This window comes from Ambystoma mexicanum, chromosome 2p (assembly GCF_040938575.1).
Source record: "Ambystoma mexicanum isolate Mex_15411 chromosome 2p, UKY_AmexF1_1, whole genome shotgun sequence".
NCBI lineage: Eukaryota > Metazoa > Chordata > Amphibia > Caudata > Ambystomatidae > Ambystoma > Ambystoma mexicanum.
In genome coordinates this window covers 914673337-914699426 of record NC_090923.1, presented here as the reverse complement: position 1 = coordinate 914699426, position 26090 = coordinate 914673337, and the positions used below count along the sequence as shown (strand labels likewise).

At 45.6% G+C, this 26090-nt stretch overlaps 1 protein-coding gene across 2 annotated transcripts in view; it reads right to left on the bottom strand.

Moving 5' to 3' along the window:
* The window catches only part of RELB (RELB proto-oncogene, NF-kB subunit), a 738804-nt gene that overhangs the window by 203588 nt on the left and 509126 nt on the right, over positions 1-26090 (bottom strand). For both annotated transcript variants that reach the window (XM_069644627.1, XM_069644628.1), the window contains 2 exons: positions 15810-16025; positions 14839-14907 (listed from right to left, as the gene is read on the bottom strand). In XM_069644627.1, coding sequence (XP_069500728.1) covers positions 14839-14907; positions 15810-16025 — 285 coding nt within the window. The remainder of the gene's footprint in view (positions 1-14838; positions 14908-15809; positions 16026-26090) is intronic.

Sequence of the window (26090 nt, the reverse complement as noted above, 5' to 3'; positions counted from 1 at the left end):
AACTACCCATCTGGTGGCCTCTGTAGGGCAGTTGGCCACATTTTCCAGAGCCCATTGTAGCTGTTGGTGATGTAATAGGTCAAATGCTGCGCTTAGATATAATAGCACTAGCAGACCCGTTTTACCTTTATCCATTATGCTCAGCATATGGGTTTGTAAGTCCAGCATAGCTGCATCAGTGCTATGAGCTGGTCTGAATGCTGATTGGGGTCTATGCATGATATCCCTTGCCTCAACAAAGGCTGGGAGTTGTGCTGTGGTCACCTTGTCCATAACATTCAGTAAGAAATTACAGTTTGTTATAGGGCAGAGGTTAACTGGGTTTTTCTGGACCAGGCCTGGTTTTTTCACCAGTGGTGTAATGGTGACTGTTTTGATACACTCTGGTATCATTCCGTCTCTAAAAGATGCCTTCAGCATCCAAGTGAGCAAAGGTGCGAAGATCTCCTTGTTGTCTAATATCATTTTCAGGGGAAGTATATTTTCCGCACATGAGGTAGGTTTCATGGATGCCAGTAGCTTTTCCATATCCTCTGGTGATAGGGCAAAGTTCGAAGCTTTACTGGTTGTTCGATGACTTAACCTGAGTTGGTGGGCCTACTTGGACTTATGCTGTGGTTTGTGATATTGTTATTATCTCTCTTGCTTTCTTTACTTTGTTGATGAAGGCCTCCTGCAGCTTTTCACAATCTTCCTGTGATGGTAGGAAGGGTGGGGTCAGGGCTTGGGTTTCTCCATAGATTTTCAATTTTGAACAGCTTACTTGTCAAATTGGATGCCGACATAATTTGATCATTGAAGAAGTTTTTTTTCCCTTCAATAATACATTTTTTGTAAAGTCTCCCTGTGCCCTTCCAGTTATCCTTGTTTCGGTGTGAGTTTTTTTGTAGCCATATGCCCTCTCTTCTTTTCTCTTTTCAGCTGGATTAACTCGGGGTTACACCATTTGTGATGGCTTTTGTTAGCCCTAACAAGTTTCTCCTTGATGGGTGCCCACTGGTCTATTAATTTCTGTATGTGCAAGTTATATTTTTGGATAATTTCATTGCATGTATCCCACTCCATGCTCTCCATCATGCTCTTATTGAGGCACTGTTCTAATTGTACTGTTATTTTCTTGAAATTTCTATTCTGTGGGCCTCATCACAAGTTGAGCGATAGCCCTTAAATGCGTCAGTAACGCTATTACCGCCGCATTTAAGAGTCTGCCCAAACATGAGTCTGGCAGCATTTACCCCCTGCTACAAGCTGGAGGTAAATGCGCAGGAAAATTGACCCAATGGGGAATACCCATTACCGCCCAACCATTGAACCGGCACCAATAGCGCCGGACCAGTTAGCGGTAGCGCTATTAACCCGGGCGGTATCCCAGCAGTAATCCCGCTGGGATACTGCCCAACTCGTGATGAGGCCTGTTAGGAAGAAGTATCAGAAATGTGCCACTTCCTCTCTACCTGTTACGCTCACCTGGTATCCACAGGTACGCCACCCAGTCGGGTTACTCGCTGGTATGCTTCTAAGCTTTGCCCAGATGTGGTCTGCGGGGAAGGTTCTGCCTGAAAATACAGGAGGACTGTGTTCAAGACTGACCGACTGGGGTAAGTATCCTCCCTCCACCCCCATATGATTTCAGTCCCTCTGGCGCCCTCTCCTCACCTTGTGGTGGAATTAGGCATGCTCTCCGTCCTGCCTTCTTTGCAGGGGCGCGTTGTCTTTCATGGGCGAGTGCGGTCCAGTTACTTCACTGACGCCAGCCCGTTTGATATTGTTCAGGTAGGTCTTATTGTTCTTTAGTTTTGTTGCTATCCTGCATGCCTTTCTTTGTTTAAAATGTCTCTTTTTTCTCCCTTAGGTATGTGGAGCTTCAGCGTGGCGAACTGGCTTGGTTGAGCCCCGCTGGTGAATGATGGCGCATTAAGAGCGTTATGATGCGCCTAAGTAAGCGCTACGCGCAGCGCTGCAAAGTCTTGCCTTTGCTAACCTGTGTTTTGCTTCCTTGTAGGTCGCGGGGTTCTTCAGCGCGAGTGGAATGTCCGGAGTGGTGCCAACCGAGAGACGACCAGCCAGGTAAGCCTTTTGAGCAGTTCGTAATTTGTAAATGTCTCTACTGCTTTCTTTAATGTTGCCTCTATCTTCCTCTTTCAGGTCGTTCTGTCCGGGAGGCGTGCAGATTCGAGGAAGCTGTTCTCAGTAGTTGCGAGTGTTTAAAGATGAAGACTGCAAGTAAGATGCAGCTGCTAATGATGTTCCTTTTGTCTCCTTGCATGTTCTGCTTCTCCGAGGTTCGAGGGAATAGCTGGACACGGTGATCGTCACGCTGCAAGCTGCAAAGTAACGCCAAGCTTGTTGTCTTGCTCGGGTGTGGTTTAAATAGCCCCAACAAAATAGTCCAGGTAAAGTCGTCCCTAGGCTACCACACCCAAAACACTAGACCGCATAGCTTGGTTCTTAGGAACCAAGCTATGTGGATGCCTCCATGTTAGCTGACATTGTTTTTTATGGTGTATGAGCCTGGCGCCATAGGTGCCAGGACTGGCCCCATGAGGGCTTTTGAAGATGATGCCAGGCGCTAGAGGCCCGAGTCCTGACTCCACCTGGTCAATGGGTTTGCCAGAGGGGGTTTTGGGCGAGGGTCGTGACACTACCTAAGAGACCCCCATCAACTTTGCTTGATTTTTTGAGGGCTTACATTTTTAACCTGGAGAGAGTGAGACCCTTTTTCCCCACTCTCTCCTGTAATTTAATGTGATTTTGAATTCTGTGTTTCTTTTGGTTGTGGAATCTGGCAAACTCCATAGGCATCATCTTTTACATTGTGTCACACAGCACCTTCAGTGCAGTGGCCCAGGGAAGTCCATCAGATTTCCCAAATGTTTAAATACCTTCTCTTGGATAAACTACTGTTTCCAAGAAAAATGAAGTGAAGTTGACTTTACTAACACTCGTAACTTTCTAGACCCAGCACACACTATCTTACAATAGGGTGCTGGAGGGGTTACTTAGTATCTCGTTTGTCTAGTTTCTCATGTAACATTTTTGTGTTACCCTTTCCTCGATGAATGGCTGGTGGCAGTGGTTTACTTTTAACCACTGTGGTGTACATTTACTCCGGGCTGCCTTCGCAGCTGCAGTAAAGCACCCAAGGGTGCCATTTTTGTCAAAATGGCCCCGATCGTCTTTTTTCGCCATTTCTTTGTGGAAAGGTTCTTCTTGAGATTTCCTCAGCATGCCAAAACAGGTTTGGTCTCTTTGTTAGTTTTGTCTTTGGCGGGATTCACAAGTGAAGCCCGCCGCTGGCTCCAGGGTGTCTGGTGGGGGCAGGAAGCGAGAGAGGTGCCTGAAACTCCCTGTGCTTAAACTCCTACGAGACAGGAATGCACTCTTAAGTGATTGGCCGGCTGGCTGTCTGCCAAGGACAGCCACCCTACTGGGTGACTGACAGCTAGGCTGCAATGAATGGAAGAAACCTGCATAAAAGGCAAGGCTTTTTGGCTTGGAAGGCAGAGTCGACCACTGGACAAAGGAATCCGAAGAAGAACTTGAAGGAGACGCCTGCTGCAACTCCTGGACCGTTGGTTTGCCCGGTGAAGCCCTGCTGCTGTGCTGAAACTCCAATTTTGTTTCGACTAGAGAAGCCCTGCTAGGACGACTTCTCCCCTTGAGTTGGTGGGACCAATCAACTTCAAAGTAAGCCACCTGGACATCCTCTCGGAGCTAGTTGAAATTCCACTGCAGTTGCTGCTGGAACCTAATAGCCAAGGAGAGAAACACCAGATAGTGTGTGTTGCTTTTAAGCTGGCCAAGAGCTCCAGGAGGATCCTTCCGCCTCCCAGGAAGCAGGACTGACCAAGCCTGAGCCACCTCAACAGAGTGCTGGACCCCAGATTCAAGGAAAGCCCATCTCGATAGCCAGGAACCGCAGTGTTATTTGCGGTAGACGCGAGGAGCTGAAACACCAAAGTGCCACTTGTATGAAGATTGCCGGTTGCGGTCGGTGACCGTCCCATTGCAGTGCAGGAGTCCCCAGAAGTACTACCCCTTGTCCCCACACGACTGAGGCCCAGGAACACCAGGATCTGCAGAGGTGCACAGGAACAGAAGCCATCTGCTGCACTTTTCTTTAACTTAAAGGTACTGTACAGTCTAAGAGAACTTACCTCTTGTTGTGTAATCTCACTTGTCCTCGTTGGAGACTTGTCTTGGTTACTCTGTAGAGTTGCTGGCAGCTTCTTTACTTAACAAGCCTAATCAGCTTGTGGCCCTACTTTGATTTCTTCTTTTCTACAAAGACTTCTAAAACATTGTGCCACACTTACTTACCTGCAAGAAGTGCTTCAGTTCACCGTGACCTTTGCTCATTTAACATAGGCTGGCCTGGCTCCCTGAATGGCTCTACTCTCCTCTGCTTAGGTGTTGAGTCTTAATTCCAGTAAGGGGTTAACTGACTTTGCATTGGGGGGTTATTTTGAAAGTACTTGCCTGCTTAAGAATAATTGTGTGAATACTTATCTTATTCTGAAACCTCGTTTCTTTGACACTCCTCTGTAGAGTTTCCTACATGCAACAGTGATATATTAATGTCCCCAGCACCCTAACTATTGAAGTCACCTGAGGGTGTAGGTAGTGTGTGGGCCATCCCAAAAGGGTACTTAATGATATAGAAATATTAAGAGTGTGTATTTTGGAGTGTATTTGTGTGTTACTATTATATTGGCCCCTTCTGAAGAAGACGTCCTCTGACTGTTAAATAAATGAATCATTTTTTAATCAAGAAACCTTGTGTGTAAGAGTTTATTTGAATACTTGCCACTGTGAACCTCTAACTCCCCTACAGCTCACATTGGCCCCTTTTGAGATAAGCCTGGCTGCTCAACACGCTACCAACCTGTGTAGTACAGACTTATACCAAAGGTTGGGTTCCTATTGCCGGGAGGTCAGGGTTGTTGTAGTGCACCCAAAGGGTACTGCATACAATCTAGCCTAATACTGGTGGCAGGCGGTGAGAATATATTGTAGAGTTGTTACACTAAGAATTTACTTTGCTTTTGTTCAACTAAAAACCTTGACAAGGCTAAGCTCTACTAGAAAAGCAATTGTAACATGCCAAATATGGATAACTTCAGTAAGGAAGCACTGATCATTTTGACAGTAGAGCACCTGAAAGAAATGTATAAAGTCAGGAATCGCCCTGTTAAAGGAAAGAAAAATGAATTAATTGCAAGATTGTTGAATCATCGAAGTCTGGGTAGTAGGCCTGTCACACCTACTAACACAGGAAATGTGGAAAATGATATTGGGGATGATAATGCAGAGTCTAACTCTGATGTCTTAGAAGAGTCAGAAGAGGGAGAGGAGTCCCAGGAAGGGAGCCCCTCTTTGCCTCAACAGGCCCTTTTACCTCAACCTTTAGCCACTGGGACCCCACAAGGTACATCACTGAGTTCAGAATGTGTGTCCCTTGAGAAAATGAGACAAGTTAGAATTCAAAAGATAACAAATTCAAGCTGAAACCAAACATCAGGTCATCAAACTCAGGAAAATGGAAATGCAACATGCTCTTGAAATGAAGAAATTGTCTCTTGAAAATGTTTCTATCCCAGAGTCCTGTAGGTCTTCCAGTCCAAAGATACCTTGCATGCCTAAAAAAGCAGTGAGTATGTATGATGTGAAACTTGATATTTTGGATTGGGTGGGTGCTCTTGAATATAACTATCGTATTCAGGGTTTCACAGGGAATCAGTTGATTCCTTAGCTTTTGTCTAGGCTCCCTCAGGTTGCAACTGATTCTGTAATGGAGGTGGTGGAACTTGAAAGATTGGAGTATGAAAATGTGAAGCTAGTTTTGAAAGCTAGATTTGGGAAAACTCCTTCCCGGTACCTTAAGAGGTTTAGGACCCTCAAAAAGACTGATGGTACCCGTTGGGCTACCCGGGTGTGTGACTGTTTGAAAAACGTAGATGGTTGGGTTAAAGGTTACAGAATAAACTCCTTTGAAGGAATGAGAAATCTATTTTTGTTGGAGTCTATTTTTGATGCCTGATCTGAGCTGAGACAGCACTTGGCTGACTCAAAAGAGATTCATCCCAAGAAGCTAGCAACAACTGCTGACTTGTGGGTTGCTAACAGGGCCACTCGCAAGGATTCTGGGGCCACTCACAAAAAGGATGAGGGGCAACAGCCCAAGAAAGATGACAAAGAGAATTCTAAAACCTCCCATCCAAAAGAGGGCCACAAACATAAGAAGAGGAAGCCATTTGGGAAACCAGGTCAATCTACAGAAACCTCTAACTAATGTCGAAAAATAAATGTAGAACAAATAAATGTCGCATTCCCTTTTTTTTTATTATATATTTATTTTGGGGTCCGGGAATAAAAAAAAAATAGGTAAAACAAAAAAAAAAACGTCAAAATAAAACTCGACATTTGTTTTTTCTACATTTATTTTTCGACATTTTGGCTTTCTACATTTTGTTTGCCTACATTATCACTATAAACCATACTCATGTATTATGGAGTGTCCTATTCCTGATTTTGAATGAACTATCCATCGTATGCATTGTCCATGGAATTGTATAAAACAGATCAGATGGCGTAATTGATACTATTGCATTCACATAAACCATTCTATTAATTCCTTTGGAATTTGAGAACTGTTGACGTAGTAGAGAAATTATGAATGTGCTGAGAATCAAGTAACTATTTATACACTTCATTTGCATTCTCTACAGGATTCTGTGTAACGTAGATATAAGAATTTCAGTACTCGGTTATCACTGTCCCGCACCTCATGGTTATTCTATTTACTTGTTGACAGTTCAACATTACATTTTAAGATGTAGATATTAGAGTAACAGTACTTGAATATCAGCGTCTCGCATCACATTGTTATTCTATTGACTTATTGACAGCCTAACACTACACTTCAAGATGTCCGCCCGGTAAGAGTCACATATACTGGTGGTCCTCCCTTTATGTCTATTCAGTCGATCGCGCGCATGTCCCTGTATGTGTAATTGTGGAGCTCTTTAACCACGGTTACTAAGGACGCTTTTGAGCTTGGTTCGCTCGCTACATGCCGGCTGACCTCGCGTCTCCGTTCCTTTTTCTCCAATGGTGAAATTTGTTGGTAAGCATGATTGTTAGGTAACTAAGTGATAGTTTGTGAATATAGGAATATTATCTCTTGGTAGGGCCCTGATTGTGCATTCCTTTTTTGTAGTTTTGACCTTTTTTAATGGAAATACGAACGTTAGAATCCTCTGTTAGTTACACTGTGGAGCTGCAGAAACGGCCGGACTGTGCCTATTCCGAAATCCCTCTTTCTCAACCTTATGAATCAGGGTTGACATCACCATGGATACCGATCCTAATCTGTAGCTTGTAAGTGCACATTTATATTATTTGCATTTTCACTTCCAGCATTCTGATGACGATTTGTCTCTACGTTATATAATTGTTTTCGTCTATATTTTTTTCACTTAAACAGCCGTAGTGCGGCACTTGCGATTTGGGGAATAGTAGAGACTCAGATTCTAACAAATTGGTTGAATTGGCTCCTGCAAGATTGATACTACGCACTCCCTCTACATTTATGTAACCGTCGGAATTTCATTTAAGGTATGACATGTTGCCATAGTGTTACACGTGTCCCATTAAACTGTTAACACTACTCTGCATATAATTAGAGTAGTATTGTGTTACCCAGTTTTTGGCTGTATTAATGCCTCTCTATGTAAACATGAAGTGTGATTTATATAATCTCTGTTATCTCTTATTCACTAGAGTGCTCTCTTAATACAACATCTTTTAATTAACGGGAAACTGTTACATCTCTGTGAGTTTATTGACTCGTGTAACCAAATGCCTTTCTCAAATAGGTCTAGATGCCCGATACCTTCCTATTTGAACTACTGGCGGCCTCCTCTGCTGCCTTTTATTAAATACACGATACTCTCACTCTACTAGGTGAGTCTATTTTCTTTTACATTTGATGTAAGTCGAATTCAGATCAGTTTAGTTACCCGGTAACCCTGCAACAGTAATTATGTGTACTGAAATACTTCAGTCGATTTATCATAATGCCAATTGGTGTATTCTTTTACAAATACCCATGGACATAGACAACCTTGGACCTTTGTAAACTTTGATGCCATAAACTTCAAGGATTGTTCGATGTAGGTTTACCCGACATAAGCAAATATGGATATTGGCCTATATGTTGTATAGATTAGTACAATGGATATAATATTGAGATCATGTTGGAATCTTAGATACGAGAAACTAAAATTTCGTGAATTATAAGAGATTTTATAAAATGGTGCCTTAAAATTGCTTTATCCATTGTTTAACTACGTCTATTAATGTTTGGTTTTTCAATTTATTTTCCCTTTTACTGATAATGTACTCCTTGAACATGAACCACCAATCATCATCAGTCCAAGCAAGGCTTATGAAGAAGAAGGTATGCCCTCGAAACACGTAAAGCCATAATATTGTGTATCTTGGATTCAAGAACAATATGTTTACTTGATGTGATTAAAAACATTTTGTGTATTTTATGAAATCCACATTCTCTGAAATCTTTTTTCTGTTGCGATTTTGAAACAAACTTGAATTGAATCATTTAACCTTTCATTGGTTGATTTCTATTAAGAATCGTCTGACACCATTTTTGGTGGATTGTTGATAGTGTGCGAGGGACGGGAGGATCCCTATTGTTGGATATTTTTTTTGTTCTATGTTTATAACGGGTCTTTATGCCAAGGCCTTATTTCCTCCCTTGCACCTCAAATATCTAAAAATAGTTAGTCTGGTATGTTAATTCTGTTTTAATTCAACTACTTTATTTAGGTGTGCTCCTATACCCCAGCTTGCTTTTCTGGTCAGCAGAAACCCTCATTTGTCAAAACATTTGGTAAATGTTATGCTTGTAGGTCAACTGCCCATGTGAAAGGGGATCCCAGATATAAGGGTAAACCTTCAGGGGTCCACACTGTCTCCTTAGCCTTCATACCTGAGGGAGAAGTTCATATGGAAAGTGGAAACTTTCATCTATTGGCTGAAGACCCCATTGGAGTCTCAGCCAGTGTTTCTTTAGTGTCCCTCGGTCTGTGGGAACAGCAGAATTTAGATGTGTATAACTCTATACCAGATAACACCAAAGAATATTACAAGGAAAGTGTACTTGTGAATGGTCAGGAGACCCCTGCCATTAGACACACTCGGGCCAGCATTACAGTGGTGGATTATACCTTTTTCAAACCTGAGGATGTTGCAAAGGCACCCAAAGGCCCCACTAAGCTTGCTGGAGACCCTGTCCAGATGGTTCCAATACTACCAGCTCTCATCCAGTGCAACAATATGACTGTAAGAATACCTGTCAGTGTACAGAGTGAGGTGCCTGGGAGAGTCCTGCTGGGGAAAGACAGAGACTCTTGGAGTTGTATGAAGCACCCCAAGGCCTCCCAGTAAAAGGAAACAGGACCAGACAAAGAAGGCCAGAGAGCTCACTTCATGTGACTCTCAGTGGGTTGGTACAGAGGAACCTATAACACCCAGTCCAAAGGAAGAGCAAACTTCTACTTCCAGGAAAAAGGAGACAAAGGGGAAACCCAAGATCTCGGGAAACAAGAAAAGTAGCACTCCCGTGGACAAAAACAGGACATCACAGAGAGGACAGTCCCAGGTCACACCAGTGACCCATCCAACAGCAGAGGCTGAGTGTGAGGTTCAACCAAAAGATGGTGAATGAGCTACTGATGACACAGGGCTGGAAGAAGACCTCCTCCCTGTTGGAGATCTGGATACTAAAGACAATCTTGAGCTGCAGACTTTGCTTGCAGAAGGTGGCCCCTGTAGGGCAGACTTCAGCAGAGGTCAAAGAGAGTGTCCCACTCTTGAAGGTCTTCGCCAACAGGCAGCTTCCCAGCTGGAAGGGCAAGAGCCAGGGAAGCACAGGTTGTACTGGGAGGGTGGCCGCCTCTACAGTGAACCTATTCAGTCTAGCCCAGGGGACCACAGAAGACTTGTAGTGCCTCAGGAGGTAAGACTACAGTTTCTACAGTCAGCCCATGAGATTCCATTAGCTGGTCACTTAAGTTTTAAGAAGACCAAGGAAAGAATGTCTCTATTTCTATTGGCATAAGATGGGGTCTGATGTAGATAAGTTCTGTAGAAGCTGTCACACTTGTCAGACTTCTGGCAAGAGTGGAGGCAAGAATGTGGCACCTTTGGTGCCTCTCCCAGTGGTGGGAGTCCCTTTTGAGAGGGTAGGAAATCGACATCGTTGGTCCCTTAGACCTTCCCACACCTTCAGGCAACCGATTTATAATGGTTGTGGTAAACCATGCTACCAGGTATCCTGAAGCCATACCCATGAGGACTATTACTGCTCAGGCAGTGGCTAAGGCCCTCCTTGTTTTTCTTTTTTTTTTACCAGGGAAGGTTTTCCTAAGGAGGTTTGTCTCAGACAGGGGGACCAATTTTATGTCCCACTACATGCAAGCCATGTGGAAAAACTGTGGAGTGACCTACAAGTTCTCAACAGCCTCCCATCCCCAAACCAATGGGTTGGTGGAGAGGTAACTATGAAGAGCATGATAGGTGCTTTAGAAGAACCCCTTAGAAGAAAGTGGGACCTTCTACTGCCAGGCCTTCTCTGTGCTAGAGAAGTCGCTCAAGAAGGGGTTGGCTTCAGCCCCTTTGAGCTCCTCTGTGGTCATCTGGTTAGAGGTCCATTGGTCCTAATCAACGAGGGGTTGGAGAGTGCTCCTTCCCACAAGCCAGTGAGAGTCGCTGGCTATGTGTTAGGTCTTCGAAAGAGAATGACACACATGATGACAGAAGCTTCTGATAACCTGAAAACAGTCAGGCTCTGGTTAAACATTGGCATGACCAGAAGGCCATCATGGTTGAGTTTACTCAAGACCAGCTAGTTATGGTACCTACAAGGTAGAGGGCCTTACAATACAAATGGATAGGACCCTTCAAGATTTCGGAAAACTTGGAGGTCAATTATTTGGCGGACATAGGCAATCCTAAGGAGGCCCCCAGTGTATTTCACTAATACTTTTCAGTTGGGATTCTTGGATGAGTAGTGCAAAATTCACTTTAAAGTGGTCCAACCATATGCACGGAACGGTCTCTTCCATTCGAGTTTCAAGGTTGCATGTTATCACCCAATCTTAGTGATTCCCACTGGGTGTAGTTGGTTCTGTGTGGACTACCCTGAAGTTAATGTTGTTCAAAGCTTTTTCGAGGTTGATTGCCTCTTTATCTTTGGTGTTTCCCCTCCATCTATTGAGGTCTCCCAGCACCAGGGTTGCGGTATTGGGGCCCTTATGGTTATTTAACTGCTGCATGATTTCTTTGTTGAAATCCGTCATAGACCACCACCATCACATTAATGCAGCTGTTATTTGTTGGGGTGTGTTTTAAATGAAGTACTTCACATCCCTGACATGTTGTTGTAGAAGGAAACATAGTAAGGGACTCAATCCATATAACAGCCACACCTCTCCCAGGCGCTGTCTCCCTGATTTTGTGGAAAATTGTGTAGTCCTCCGGTACTGCTTTATCAGTTGTTGGGCCACTGGGGTTTTGGAGTCATGTTTCTGTTAAACATAGCAAGTCTAGGTCATCCTCTAAAATGAGGAGCATATTTTTAGCTCTTTGATGTTATTTTCATTGGTAATTGGGCTTTCCCTGGGTGAACAGTTAATCTGCTTCCTTTTCTTGGGTTTTCTTCAAAATTCTCGTTTATTTTAAAGATATTGACCGGGACCTGGTCTTCAATGCTGGGACGTGCAGATGATCCTGAGCTAATAATCTCTTTTTATCCATGGCGCTCTGTACAAAGTGTTGCACAGCAGCCATACGATGCTGACATTGAATGTCGTGTAACATTTTCCTGCCATTCATGTATCCCCTTCTTACCTCCAAAGGTGCAGTCCTCTGCCCGGGAGGTGAGAAATTTCCCGCAGTTAGCCTCCACGCCGATGGCGCCAAAGACCGGCTTGGCACAGAAGCACCTGACGTTTCTCTAAGAGCCGGGCCAGGTTTCCTGGGAACTGTAGTCTCTAGGAGAGTGCTTACTCTGCTAAAGGCGCCTGGGATCTAATGCGGTCAGTAACGGGGGAATACACTTGCTCTCACAATATCAAAGACAAAATGCAATTAAGAAAGAATATGTTGCACTGCGATGAGTTTGTTACACAATAAATGCTAAACAATTAGTAAAGCCAAGGCTGCTCTGCCATTGTGTTAGAAAATATTTTCTTTTTGCACCTTTCCCTCCATAGATTCCGATACGACCCGCAGTCTTTTTGCTTATTTGTTAACCCAGTCCTGATATTTGGAGGTCAGTAAAGACTTCTGCTTTGCCTGTTTTGCTGTTTCTTATGGGGAAACTGACTAGTCCCTAAAACTGTCAGTACTCTCCCACTTTTGGAATTCTTGCATTTTTACAATTACACACAACACCTTATATTGTAGGGCGTTTAGGATACTTTGAACCCTTCAAACCTTTTACCTAATGGCTTTATGCTCACTTTGACAATGTGTCCAAGACAAGCTGGTGGCAACTGTGTGATTTTTCTTGTGCACTTTTGCGTTTACTGTGAATGGAAGTGGCTAGCACCCTAAAACTGCTGTACCATGAGACTTTACTTGTTCTTTAGCAATCTTGTCCTTTGGCCTTCTTCCTGCCTTCTCAGATCAGGAAATGCCATATATGGTAACCCCTTTCCTGGTAAAAGCTTCTGCTTTTGTGGGCAAGTGGGCTATATGTGTGTGAGCCAGAGGAGTGGGATTTGACTGACTGGTCCCAGTCCAACTCATATGGCACCCGAAAGCATGTTGCTGGATGGATGCAACAACCAGTGGTGGTCCAGGATTGGACAACCATGGGCTGTTTGTCACAGATTCTTACCATTGGTGGGCTTGGGCTTGCTCACAGCCTAAATCTTGGCTAAAAGGAGGGTTCCTGCAGCTATTCGACAGATCATCATTGGAACCAAGATGTCTACGAGAAAAAACAACCCACTGATGACCAGAGGACTCCTGCAGTTGACCAGCATCAACTCCAGTGATTGGCACAGTGAGGCCTCGCTCCTCTTTCAGAAGACCTCCCCCCACCCCTGTTAGTGCTTTGACCCTTGAACTACAGATTCAACAGCTGCTTGAGGATCCACATCTTGGAAGCCTTTAGAAGAGTCCCTGGACCACCCGGTGCACTGACCGGCTCACGTGTAGGATACTTCGCTGCAGCCATCGTCATTCCAAGGAGAGCCATGGGACTTACAATATCCTAAGCTTATGCCAAAATCCACCTGTTTTCGCAATTACAGCCATCTCGCTGAATGGGGAGCTGTGCTAGGGCTGCTTCTGTGTTCAGCGCTGGATAATCCCTAGTCGTCGCCTGGTCGTACAATCTCTGCACTCCTCAGAGGCTTCCTGTCCTCCGCTGGAACAATATCTTTGCACTCCCGTGAGGTTTCCTGAAGGGTCTGCACTGCCGAAATCTTCACATTTTCTTCATTTGGGGGTCTTCTTGAAGCTGACTGGAACAGTCTAGTGAGATTCATGACCAGCTTCTCACCCGAAAGGTAACCTCTGCACCCGCAACCCCTGGGCTTTCCACGCCCAAACCATGGACAGAAGATTGTGTACACTGCAAATTCCAGAAGACCTGCAGTGTCACCTGGAAGAATCAGAGTGACGGGAGAGTAAGTGAACATAGCTGTTTCCGCCCCCCTCTGTCTCTTGCGTGTAGAGCCATTGTACCTAAATTTCCTCTGGCCTGGCCTCTGGTCATTTAATCGGGGCTAAGGATCCTTTCCTAGGGCTTACCTTGGAATGGGAGAGAGTGGGGGTACTTACCTACTTTGGATTAAATACTTAATCTACTTTAAAGAACTTTCTAAGCACCACTACAGCCCACTGCATCATTCTGAAATACCTTCCCTGAAGAGACCATTGTTGGAACTTGTGACTTTTGGGCACAGGGCCCAACACGTTAGGGTTGGACTTCATAAACTGGAGGGAACTGGTTTTGTGCTTAATCTAACTATTTTTCCTGCATCTGGTGACTCGCATGTTGAACACTGGTACATAATTCATATGAAATTCTATGTGTAAGGGTGAATGTATCTACATACGTTATATATGGTTTTTGATTACATTACTTACCTGTGATTTTACAAGCTTAGCGTGTTCATAAAAGGCCTCAAAGAATTGTATTTTTATATGCTGATTAACTTGAATTATTGATGGTCTTTTGGACTTACTGTAGCCCTACACCACACTCACTTTTCCTGAGACCAAGCTTTGACTGCTCATTCACACTACCTCGATTGGGTTTTGGCTAACCTCTATCTTTTACTTTTTACCATAAATAGTGTGGCCTCCTAAAATCCTCCCCCCAGAGGCTGATTTCAGAAATTCATCTTCTCCCCCAACAGAGGCTGATTTTAGAAATCCATTTTAACACATTGCTAATGCAGATTGATTTTAGTCTATTGCATGGTTGGTACCCCCTTTGCCCATAGGATTTATGTTCTCACACCCCTCACCATAAGGCTGATGAAAATTCTTATCATCAGATAATTTGATAGTTTTTTATTAATAGTAGCCTGTGGGTGAGAAAAGATACATTTGCCTACACGAACATGGCTCGAAAAACATTCCTAAAGGAAAACCGTTAGCCAATCTACTTCTTTTACCATGAATCTCAGATTACCTTTAGACAACATCCTGGTCTTCACACTGACCTAGCTACTGGAGTCAATGACATTGTTGTTTAATTTCTGAGGCATACAAGGGAGAAGAAGATCTACTTACCAGAGCTTGAAAGATCTCCAATAGCATCAGGCAAACCTTGCTTCCTCTTCAGAGCCACTCCATAGGCATCTACAGGAGTGGAAAGAAAGTAAGGGATACAAACTGTTCACTAGGCTTTTGATTAAGAAGCTTCATCCGCCTCACACTAAGGAAAAACATTAACAGTTAAGGCTTCAATATTGCATCGTTTTTATATATGTACTGTGTGACTTAGTTAAAATCAAACTTTACACACATTTAATCACTTCATCACATATTGACACACAGCTAAATCAAATAAATATCATACAAAGATAAAAGCAGCTTCAAAAATATTTAAAACCTGAATTAACAATCTGTCATTAGGATCATTCAGCACAATACACCCTTTTTTTAACTTTTCACTCCATTATCACATAATGCTGATGAATAATATGATGGAATGTCTTCACATAGCAACTCGTTATTCCAATAGTTTGCACAAATGCCCTCCTTTCATGAGTTCACAATTGTACATTTGTGACCTGAGGCAACCTTTAGCTGGGTTCTTGCTAAATTCTCACAATGGGTGAACTCCTTGGATTGGCTCATCAACTCCATGTAAAGTTGGATGTCAACATAAATGGATGTGTGAGAGGCGTTGAACCTCGGGCTGTCAAAGGAGGTAACCGAATAACTCTGGATGGATGAATTTATCCACCACTGTGATCCCAACATTGTTCAATTAAGTCCATGTTCTTCCTCTAACAAGAATTGGGTTTTTACTAAGGTCAAGCTTCACATGATCTTCCAGTAAGTAGCTAAGGTACACCTGTTATGAATGAGGATATGTGGCATGTTTTTGTGATTTTTAAGCCAACGAGCAAAGAACCCCCAAGGACATAACAGATGATATAGAGGTATAAATTCTGATACGGGGGTTGCAATATTGCTCTTCAAAAGGCAAGGGAAACCCTGAACTTCACCCCTATTTTCAGAACAGAGTTCCTTACCGTGGTCTTTTGGAAGGTAAGTGAAGCTGAAGGGGTCACTGCGAACTTTGTCAGTTATGCGCTCCAAGTAAACATCCACAATGACTGGCGAACTGATGTCAAGGTCTTGGTAACTTGGTGTCTTGAAAACAATAGCGATCTGTCGGTGCACGTCAGCCTGGGAGAAGTCTGCTTTCGCTTCCCAGGACTCTTTGTGAAAAACAACAGCGATGTCCTCTGAAAAGAAGACAGAAAATGTATGTCATCAGTTATATTGATCTCACCCCACTACACCCACATCAAGTGAGCAGAGTAATCCTTTACTGATCTAGTAATTTATGTTCTCCAAATTCATGAATAAAACAAACTTTAGTAAAGGAACATTAAGTTTACAATAACGGAATTTTGCAATCAAGCAAAAAAAAACAGACGATGTTTACAATACAAAAAAACAAAACCCCATAATTTTGCCAGTTATATATAGTTCCTAAAGCAACCATAATTCTGCCACTGCCAGGATCATGGCCACTCATTCTGACAGGCTAAATTAGGTCTTAAAAATCATCTCTACCAGTGATCTGTTTTGGGTTTGCCCTCAAATCAAATATAGAGTTACCCTAGCGAGTTAGGGGTACTACTGTTTTTCCTTAGCTCCTATTGTTCCTCCTGTATATTCTTACTATGATAAGAGACTGAGACTTGAGGTTGAGAAGTGGGGAAAGGGACCCTGCGGCTAGGAGAGACCATCCGCCATGCGATATCCATCTCAGAGGTTGTATAGTCGGGACTCTTTAAGCCCTCTCATCCATTACCAGGATCTTTGTAAGAGCTCATGGCTCCAGAGAAGGAACAACATCTTCTGGGGAACGCCGGGTGCACAGAAACGCAAACATCAAACCAGACACAGTAACCAGGAGGAATGCCATGCAGACCACGCACTCCTGCTTACCCCATGCACACCGACCTAGTAGAGATGGCTCACGCCTTGAACCCCACATTCAGCACAAGAAGGAAACACGCCAAGGAAGGAGAGAACAATGAAGGAATGCAGTAGCTGCCATGACACGACCATACTATTTCAAGATGGTGTGCAAGCATGAAGATAGTGAGAGTGTAAAGGAGAGCAGGAAGTTGGAAGAAGCCAGGGAGAGGGAGGGAAAGAAGGGCGTCTTCAGAGTGAATGATTTGAATAAGAGAGAAGGAAGGAGCAGTTAGAAGGAAGGAAAGAGCGAAGGAACAGTTGAAAGAAGGAAGGGGCAGTCGGATGGAAAAAGCTAAGACAAGTTTGTCGGGAGAGACCTGGAGAAAGGCAACAAAGAGGAAGGGGAGACGTTAAAGGAGGGCATGAGAGCGTGTGCCATGAGGAGGAGGGAAGAAAGATGGACAATAGGATCCAGATTCATAACCCAACCCTGAACAAGAAACGCGTTTAATAAAGAAAAAAGACAAAAAGAAAAAGTCGAGAGAAGCCAAGGTACCAGGGTGGAAATAGCTAAACGCCTGTTAGAGCTGGGCCAGAGGCCGAAAGGCTCAAAAACTACAGACCTATAAAAAAGCAAACAGAACATACAAGAGACAGTCTATCCGAAAGCCCTATCCAATCTGGTGAGAGCAACAATACCAGGAAACACACTAAATAACACTTGCCCTTAAATGAAAAGGCGTAGACAATGACGCATGGTAGCAGGGAGCCATTAGCTATATCTGGTGGGATTGTCAAGCCCACCAAGAATACTAAAAACTGCTTGCATAGTGTTGGATTTCTCAAATCTGGCCTGGTGGACAGATTTCAGGAGGCCTCCCTAGTTATAGTGGACACAGGAACTCTGGGAGTTTAGCCAAACCCAATCAAGGTAGGCGTGGAGAGTGGTCAAGGCTAAGTCTCAGGAGAGGGCAGTGGGGTCAGGGGTCCACAATGAGTCCACACAGTGAAACACACAAAGATTCTACTTCGACAGTTAAGTACAAAAATACTATATTTATTATAGGCTCAAAACACACTAAGAAAATGAATCAAGCAGGTAATATTACAAAACAGTAAATATAAAACATATATACAGTCACCTTTGATTATAAAAATGCATACAATTCACCTATGCACCTGAAAGGACAGTAAGTAGTTAAGCAATTGGATAACCAGTCCACAGGAAAAGGAATCCTCACTTGATCAGTCCAACCCTAAGTTGAATGGCACCTTGTGCCCATAAGTTCACAAGGTTCCTTTAAGGGAGGGGATACAGTTAGAACATTTTCCTTTGTTCATCCCCAATGTTTCAGAAGACTTACAGTTATGTAAAGTACTTTAACTATCTTTTAGAATAGCTTTTTGAATAAGCGTTTAAAAAGCCATCAAATGGAATGTAAATCAAAGTCCTTCGCAAACTTTATAATGGAGGAGATAGGGGCACCAGCAAGTATTGCAACTACTCACCACCCTTACTCCGATTTTCCCAAAGTACTTGGCAGGTCAAATGGAGATTGCTGGTGGTAGGCTTTCCCATGGTTGGAGCCAGCAGAAGATGCCCAGGAGCTGCGAGTGCAAGGAACTTTCTGGTCGGGTCCAGGAGCCGAGTGCAACCCATTCCAGCAAAGAAATGCAGCAGGCACTGATGCAGGACTCTTCAGAACACACTACTAGATGGGGGATTGCCAGTTCCACCGACAGTCACCACGCACTGGCGACAGCAGGCATCTCTCCAGTTGTGAACAAAGGAAGCCCTCCAGAACAGGATCCCTGGATGCTGGGACGCTGAAACCTGGCAGGAAGGCGACTTGTAGTACTAGCTGGCGACTAGGGATGTTCCGGGCAAAAACACAGAACGGCGACGCTTCTGGCACGGCAGCCCAAAACAGTGCTGGTCACCCGGTGGTCGAGGGATACTTCCGAGGGCTCCAGGCCGCAGGATCGTGAGAAGGCGACGAGACTTGTTGGTACCACCAGTCCAAAGGTTAGAAGCACCAGCAAGAGTCTTCTGAGAGCAGGTAGTCCAGCAGGGCTTCATCTGGACAGCAGGAAGAATGGTCACCAGGCCTCGTCAGGATTCGTCCTCACGTCTTCCATCGTCTGCGCAGCTACAGAGAATACTTGGCTCCTGTTCTGAGCTGCTGGAATGGCTGCAAGACACCTTTATTTCTAAATGCAGGTGAGTGATCAAACTCAGCCCTCCAATAGCAAGGATCTGCCCACTCCTGCACACCAGCAGTGGTCCAATCAGGGACCACTGCAGGGCTGACTCATGCATGCGCACCAGTATGTCAATTGAGACCAGACTGTCCCAGCCTACTTCCAGGGCCCATACACTCATTGCATGCACTAGCCAGCGAAAACATCTGTTTCCCCAGGCAAATGCATGACCATAAAAGGCAATTCCTGACTTGAGCAGGCGGCAAGAAGGCCAAATAACAAAATGGCCAAAGAACAAGCAAAACATTTCGTTGGCACAGGCATCTTAGGACACTAGCCACTGCTAGTAGCCAAATGCATTACACGCAAATGTGCCCACTAAAAAGATAGCAGAAATTGTAAAAATGCAACTGCTGCCACCCGCTTGTCTTTAGACACATTTAAAAGTAACCAAAAATGCCTTTGATAAAAGTCTAGGCTGAAACAAATGCATCCCCATTGTAATGGATTGAAAGATAATGTGTGCTATATGAAAAAGTTATCCAAACAGGTAACATGTCAAAAGACAAAAGGGAAACAGTTTCCCAGTACAGACAATCTAAGAGACTGGTCAGTTTCCCCATAAAAAATGAGCAAAAAGGCCAGTGAAGTGAAGTTGAAGGCTTCACTTCTCTCTCTCTGTAAAAAGTCAGCAAGGTGTAAAACAAAAGCAAAAAGTGCGTGGGTCCATAGAATATAGAGGGAAAGCTGCCTGAAAGAGAACTATTTCCTAACACTTGCCAACACCCCAGCACCCCCAGACTAGGGACACAGGGATCTAATCCACCCCTGCATGTGTTTCCTGTTCCAGTTGGTTATACATTCTGGACAGACTATCAGCATTGCAATGCTGTGCACCTGGCCAATGCTCAATGGTGAAGACAAAGCCTTGAAGACTTATGGACCACATGACCAATTTAGGATTCCCTCCCTTCACTTTAAGGGCCTATGGCCAGTCTGCACAGTGAAGTGAGTCCCACAGAGGTAGGGCCTCACCTTCCTAAGGCTCCAAACTATGGAAAAGTATTCCTTTTCCACAGTAGACAACCTGGGGTCTCTGTCCTTAAGCTGGCGACTGATTAAAAATATAGGATGTTCCATGCCTTTGTCATCTAATTGTAATAGTGCTGCACCTAACCCAGTGTCATAGGCATATGTCTGTACTATGAAATGTCTCGGATAATCTGGTGCCCTGAGAGCAGGGGCCTGACAAAGGAAATCCTACAGGCCTTGGAAGGCTGTCTCGCACTCCTCAGACCAAGACCCCTTCTTTGGTTTCTTTGGAGTAGGGGGCGCAGTCAGAGGGGCAGCTAGCTTACCATAGTCTGCCATAAATGTCCTGTAATACTCAGTGAGACCCAGGAATGTTTGGGTGGTGGGGTTGCCCAGTCTTGTAAAGCCTGTACTTTAATGGAAAGAAGCTGAATATTGACCCAACCAACCACATGCCCAAGGTAGACCACTGAACGCTGACCAATCTGGCACTTGGTAGCCTTTATGATCAGGTGGGCCTTCCAAACAGCCTGTAACACAAACTCCAGGTTTCCAACACCTTCTTCCCAAGTTGGGGCAGAAGACTGCTATATTATCCAGATATGCAATGCAGAATGTATTCAACCCATTCAGAACATGGTTGACCAACCTTTGCAATCTGGCAGGTGAATTCTTCAACCCCAAATGCATTACCCTGAACTTCTAAAATCCTCCAGTGTTGAATGTGGGGGTGTAATTAAAAGCCGCAAACCAACAGAACTGAAGGGCCATGTGAAAAAGTCCTACCTGTCATTACCAAAGGAATAGCAGCATTTGAATTCACAAAGGCAGAAGAAATTCAAAGGTCCCTTTCACATGAAAAACAGGGTTTTTAAATGCGGACACCAAAACGGCGTTGCATGTGTGTTTGCAAGTTAAAGCAAGACATGAGAAGAATGTTACCCAGCCAACATAGAGATGTCAGGGAAAAGACATGGTCTATGTGTTGACAAAAAGTAATGCATATTATGCTTGACATGTGAAATACCGGAAAAACATTTGAAAAGAAAAGCCCACTTTGTTGCCATGAAAAGTTCCTGTAGGGCCGAGGCAGACTATGTAGGTGTCTTTCTGCAGTGGAAATCCAGAGAAAGCTAAAACACTGAAACTGCCAACCATCAAAAGGCGGCGCACTGTGACAATTCAGACCCACTTTTCAGAAGAAAAGCAAACAGCAAATAATTATGAAGTGTATTTTATTAAGACTGAAATAAACAGCCCTGCACTTTCAGAGCCAAAGCAAAGTGAACTCTGATCAGTAAAACACACTGGTCCTCATAACTAGTTTGCCGGTCTGTATAAAACGGTACCGGTAATATTACCGGTACCGTTGTATCCGGACCGGCAAACTCAGAGTTGTGCTCGCGGGTGCCTTTCATTCCGCCAGGTCTGACCTGGCGGAATGAAAGGCACCCGCGAGCACAGGCACCGTTATGGACAGTGCCGGCGCTACAGGCATCCCCATTCCCATTCAGTCCTATGGGGCTCAAATGGGAATGGGGATCACCCGATTCCGGCACTCGTGAAAGGGAAATTACCGGGTGCGGCGGTGCTGGCATACCCCGATAATTGCCCATTCCCAGGTGCCAGACTTTCTTGCAAGTTTGGAGGTAGCCTTGCCGGTTTTACCGGCAAGGCTTCTTCCAACTTTGTAATGAGGCCCACTGTGTCAAAGAATAAAGGCTGATGTTAGAAAATGCATTATGTGTGTTCCTGTCAGCCAAGGACAATGGAATACACTTCCCACCCACCTGAGCAACGAAACCTCCTTCCCAAAGTTCAAGAAACAACTTAAAACCTGGTTGTTTAACAAATACTAACAGTGTAAGCACAATCCTCAAGCTGACTGTCGCCAACTCTGCATGCACTTTGTGTTTCTTTGGGGGAACCTATTTGTCCTATTTACACCTATGTAACAGACTCATTACTGCTTGATGTACCTGCTCAAGATGCCCAAGACGGTTTTGTACGATCGTACCAAAAAAAAAGGTCCGACCGTACAAAACGCTGCCAGAAAAATGCTACCACCAAAGGTTCGAACACCAAAAGTTCGAACCTTTGGTGGTAGCATTGCAGGCAAGTAAGGAAAAAAAAAGTAAGTGTCCCCCGCAACACCCAGCTCACTATTCTGTGTGGCATAGTGAGCGGGGTGTTGCGGGGGAAACCCCTGCAGCCCCCATAGTATGCAAGTGTGTTCGCATGAGAAAGGTGCAAACTTTTGGTAGTTCACACCTTTCTCATGCGAACATTCCGGCCGCGGCAAAATCAGCCGCGTTCGGATCACTTAGAATCGCCTAAGATGCCCAAGATGTCTTGTAACCGCTTAAGATGCCTATTATGTATGTAACCCACGATGTGATACCCAAAGGTTTGGGCGTGTAACCAAATGCAATTAATAAAATAAATAAACTAAATAGGCAACATCCACAAATGGCTTCCCCCACTGCCAGCCTTGTTTGTGCATCGTAACGGTTTTAAAACTGTAGTACAATGTGGCCCAAAGGGTGTCGAAAATCAGGTTTCCCTAGACGAGCTGTCTCTGAAAGCAGTTCTGAGAAGGCAAATGTTTCAGCCAGTGTTGGGGGAGTTTTACCAAAGTCCACTACAAACAATATAGATTGGTTGCCTGAATAAGTTGGAGGGTCTAGGGGACTCACAATGTCAATACCCACCCTCTCAAAAGGGACTCCCAAAAAGATCCTCTCCTTGGTCCTCTAAAAACATGGGAGGATAGCTCCGGGGCAACATGCTCGCCTTGCAAGCAAGACTACACCAAGCAACACAGGTTCATTCACCGGGTCATCGCTTAGAAACCTCTGGGTATTAAGCACGTTATAAATAACCTATCATATCTTATCACAATGCAACCAGGAGTTTGATGTAATCCAACCTACACAAATCCCACCAGCTGTAACACCAGAGCTACTGGAGATTTCCTAAATTCCAACTTGGAGGTAAGACTTTAGTAAGCTATCCCAGTGGTTTGTAGATCCCAAACTCTTAGTATCAGTGTGTACTACTCAGAGATCTTGGTAGAGTGGCAAAGCATTCTGGCTTATCTTAAGAGGAAGATGCACGCTTTAGGTAAGTACACTTAACCCAGCCAGTAATGCACATCAAATAAACACTTACACATACATTTATATTAACCCTTTAAGTGCCAAGGGCGAGGTATCTCGTCCTTGGAAGTGCATACGCATTGCCAAGGACGAGATAGCTCGTCCTTTTCGGCACCTTGTTTTGAGCGATCCCTGCTAAGCAGGGATCGCTCAAAACTGTAAGCCAACCCCCGGGCTTTGTGAGGGGGAGGTCCCCCCTCACTGCCAGGGGGCTGGATTACCTTCAGTTTCACGTCGGCGTGCGTAAAGCACGTCGGCGTGAAACAAAGTAAATTCCCTGCAGCAGCCTTTTTCGGCTGCTACGGGGAAGAGCGAAGGTAAGAGCCCTTCTTGCTCCGCCTCGATCTCCGGCTGTATTTCAAGCTCCCCAGATAGGGGGTGGGGGGGCCCACCTTATGCATCCCTCCCTGTGGTCAGATGCCCCTTCCTAGGAGCAGATATCTGCCCCCAGAGAGGGTTGCATGAGGTGGGGCCCTCCATTTGGGGTGGGGAGAGGGGGGTGAGGGCCACCCCCCGTTGCAGTACATCAGTCGCTGCCAATTTAGGGTGCCCCTCAGCCCCCCCTAAAAAGCAGCCTACGATTTTGTATTTTTTTTGTTTGCCCAACTTCGCTTGGCGCAGATGGCCACATTAGTGTCCCAATCTGCCCCCAGGGTGCCCAAACCCTTCTGCCCCATCTATTGGGGTCCTGCCCCACCTTTTCTGGGGGCCCTCCCCGCCCACCCCAAATGGCTGGGGGGGGGGGGAGAGACACCTCATGCAGCCCTCCCATGATGTGCCCCCCCCCTCCGTTCGGTGTGGGTGAGAGGGCCACCACAAATGGTGGGACAGGCCCCCCAATAGATGGGGCAGTAGGGTTTGGGCACCCTGGGGGCAGATTGGCACACTAATGTGGCCATCTGCGCCAAGCGAACTTGGGGTAACAAAAAAAAATACTAAATCGTAGGCTGCATTTTAGGGGGGCTGAGGGGCACGCTAAATTGGCAGCGAATGATGTACTGCAACGGGGGGTGGCCCTCACCCCCCCAACCCCAAATGGAGGGCCCCACCTCATGCATCCCTCCCTGGCGTCAGAGGGGGGGCGGCACCTCATGCATCCCTCCCTGGGGAGATATCTGCCCCCAGGGAGGGTTGCATAAGGTGGGGCCCTCCATTTGGAGTGGGGGGGGTGAGTGCCACCCCCCCCCGTTGCAGTACAACATTCGCTGCCAATTTAGGGTGGCCCTCAGCCCCCCCCCTAAAAAGCAGCCTACGATTTTGTATTTTCTTTGTTTACCCAACTTCGCTTGGCGCAGATGGGCACATTAGTGTGCCAATCTGCCCCCAGGGTGCCAAAACCCTACTGCCCCATGCATCGGGGGGCCTGTCCCACCATTTTTGGGGACCCTCTCCCCCCTCACCGCTCCTACAAACGGCTGCGTGAGGTAGACCACCCTCCATTTGGGGTGGGGGGGAGAGGGCCCCCAAAAATGGTGGGACAGGCCCCCCTCAGTGGGTGGGGCAGTAAGGTTTGGGCACCCCGGGACCCCTCTGCACCAAGGCAAGTTTCATAAACAAAAGAAAAAAATGGAAAATGGTGGAACACTTTTTAGGGGGGCTGTGGGGCACCCCAAAGGGTCTGGGAAGTTTATAATGGGATGGGGCATTGACCCCCTTAACCCCCCAGCCGCAATGGAGTGGGTGCCATGTCACGCAGCCCTCCCTGGGACCAGATATCTGCTCCTAGGAACGGACGCCTGAGCCCAGGGAGGAGTGCAGGACAGCCCCCCCCCATTTTCTGCCCATGGGGAGGGCTACATGAGATGGGCCGCCCCTCCAATTTGGCCATGTGTGGGTTCCCACGGGTGTGCTCTTTTGGAAAATGCGTGGGGTTCCCCGTTTTCCTTGCTGGCTTCGACACCCTAGGCCCAAATCTGTAGGTTGCCCACATGAACAAAATGCGCAGTGGCGAAAGGCTTGGGGTTACCAGTGGGTTACCCTTTTCCTTTTGCGCCCTCGGTAGGTGCACCCACACATGTGAGGTACAGTTTTCATCGGGACACGTGTGGGGACGCGGGAAAGTAGGCCACATGTTGTTGGCGGTGTGTTTCGGTGGGTGGCCAGAGCGAAATGTCTGAGAATTGTCTGCATTTCCAGCCAATTTCAGAGACCTTTCCTTGTGTCGACTCACCGAAACACGTTGCCAACAGATATCATACCTTCTCACGTTCCCACAGGTGTCCCGATGAAAAAGGTACCTCACATGTGTGGGTGCACCTACCGGGGGCGCAAAAGAAAAAGGGTAACCCGCTGGTAACCCCAAGCCTTTCGCCACAGCACAATTTGTTCATGTGGGCAAACTACAGATTTGGGCCTAGGGTGTCGAAGCCAGCAAGGAAAACAGGGAACCCCATGCATTTCCCAAAAGAGGACACCCGTGCAAATTCACAGAGGTCTGACTTGCGCGAAGCGGCCCAGAATGTATTACCCAGAACCCCAGACAAAGTGAACTTTTTTCCCCACCAAATATCACACTTTGTCGGGGATTGTGGCTAATAAAAACTGGGGCAATTTGCACAAGGCAGACCTCTGTGGATTCCCACGGGTGTCCTCTTTTCGGAAATGCATGGGGTTCCCCGTTTTCCTTGGTGGCTTGGACACCCGAGGCCCATATCTGTATGTTGTGCTGGTCGGCAGAGCGTCTGAAATTCCGGTCTGAAAACAGACTTGGGGTTACTTGTGTTTTAGGCTTTACCCCTCGGCGGCCAGATAGGTGCACCCACACATGTGAGGTACCGTTTTCATCGGGACACCTGTGGGAACGCGGGACAGTAGGCCATGTGTTGGGGGCGTGTTTCGATGGCTGAGCCGAGCGAAATGTGCGGAAAATGTGTTTTTTTCCCCACATTTCGGATTTTGCGGTGGTGTCTGGGTAATAAATTCTGGGGCGATTTGGGCAAATCATACCTCTGCGGATTCCCACGGGTGTCCTCTTTTTGGAAATGCATG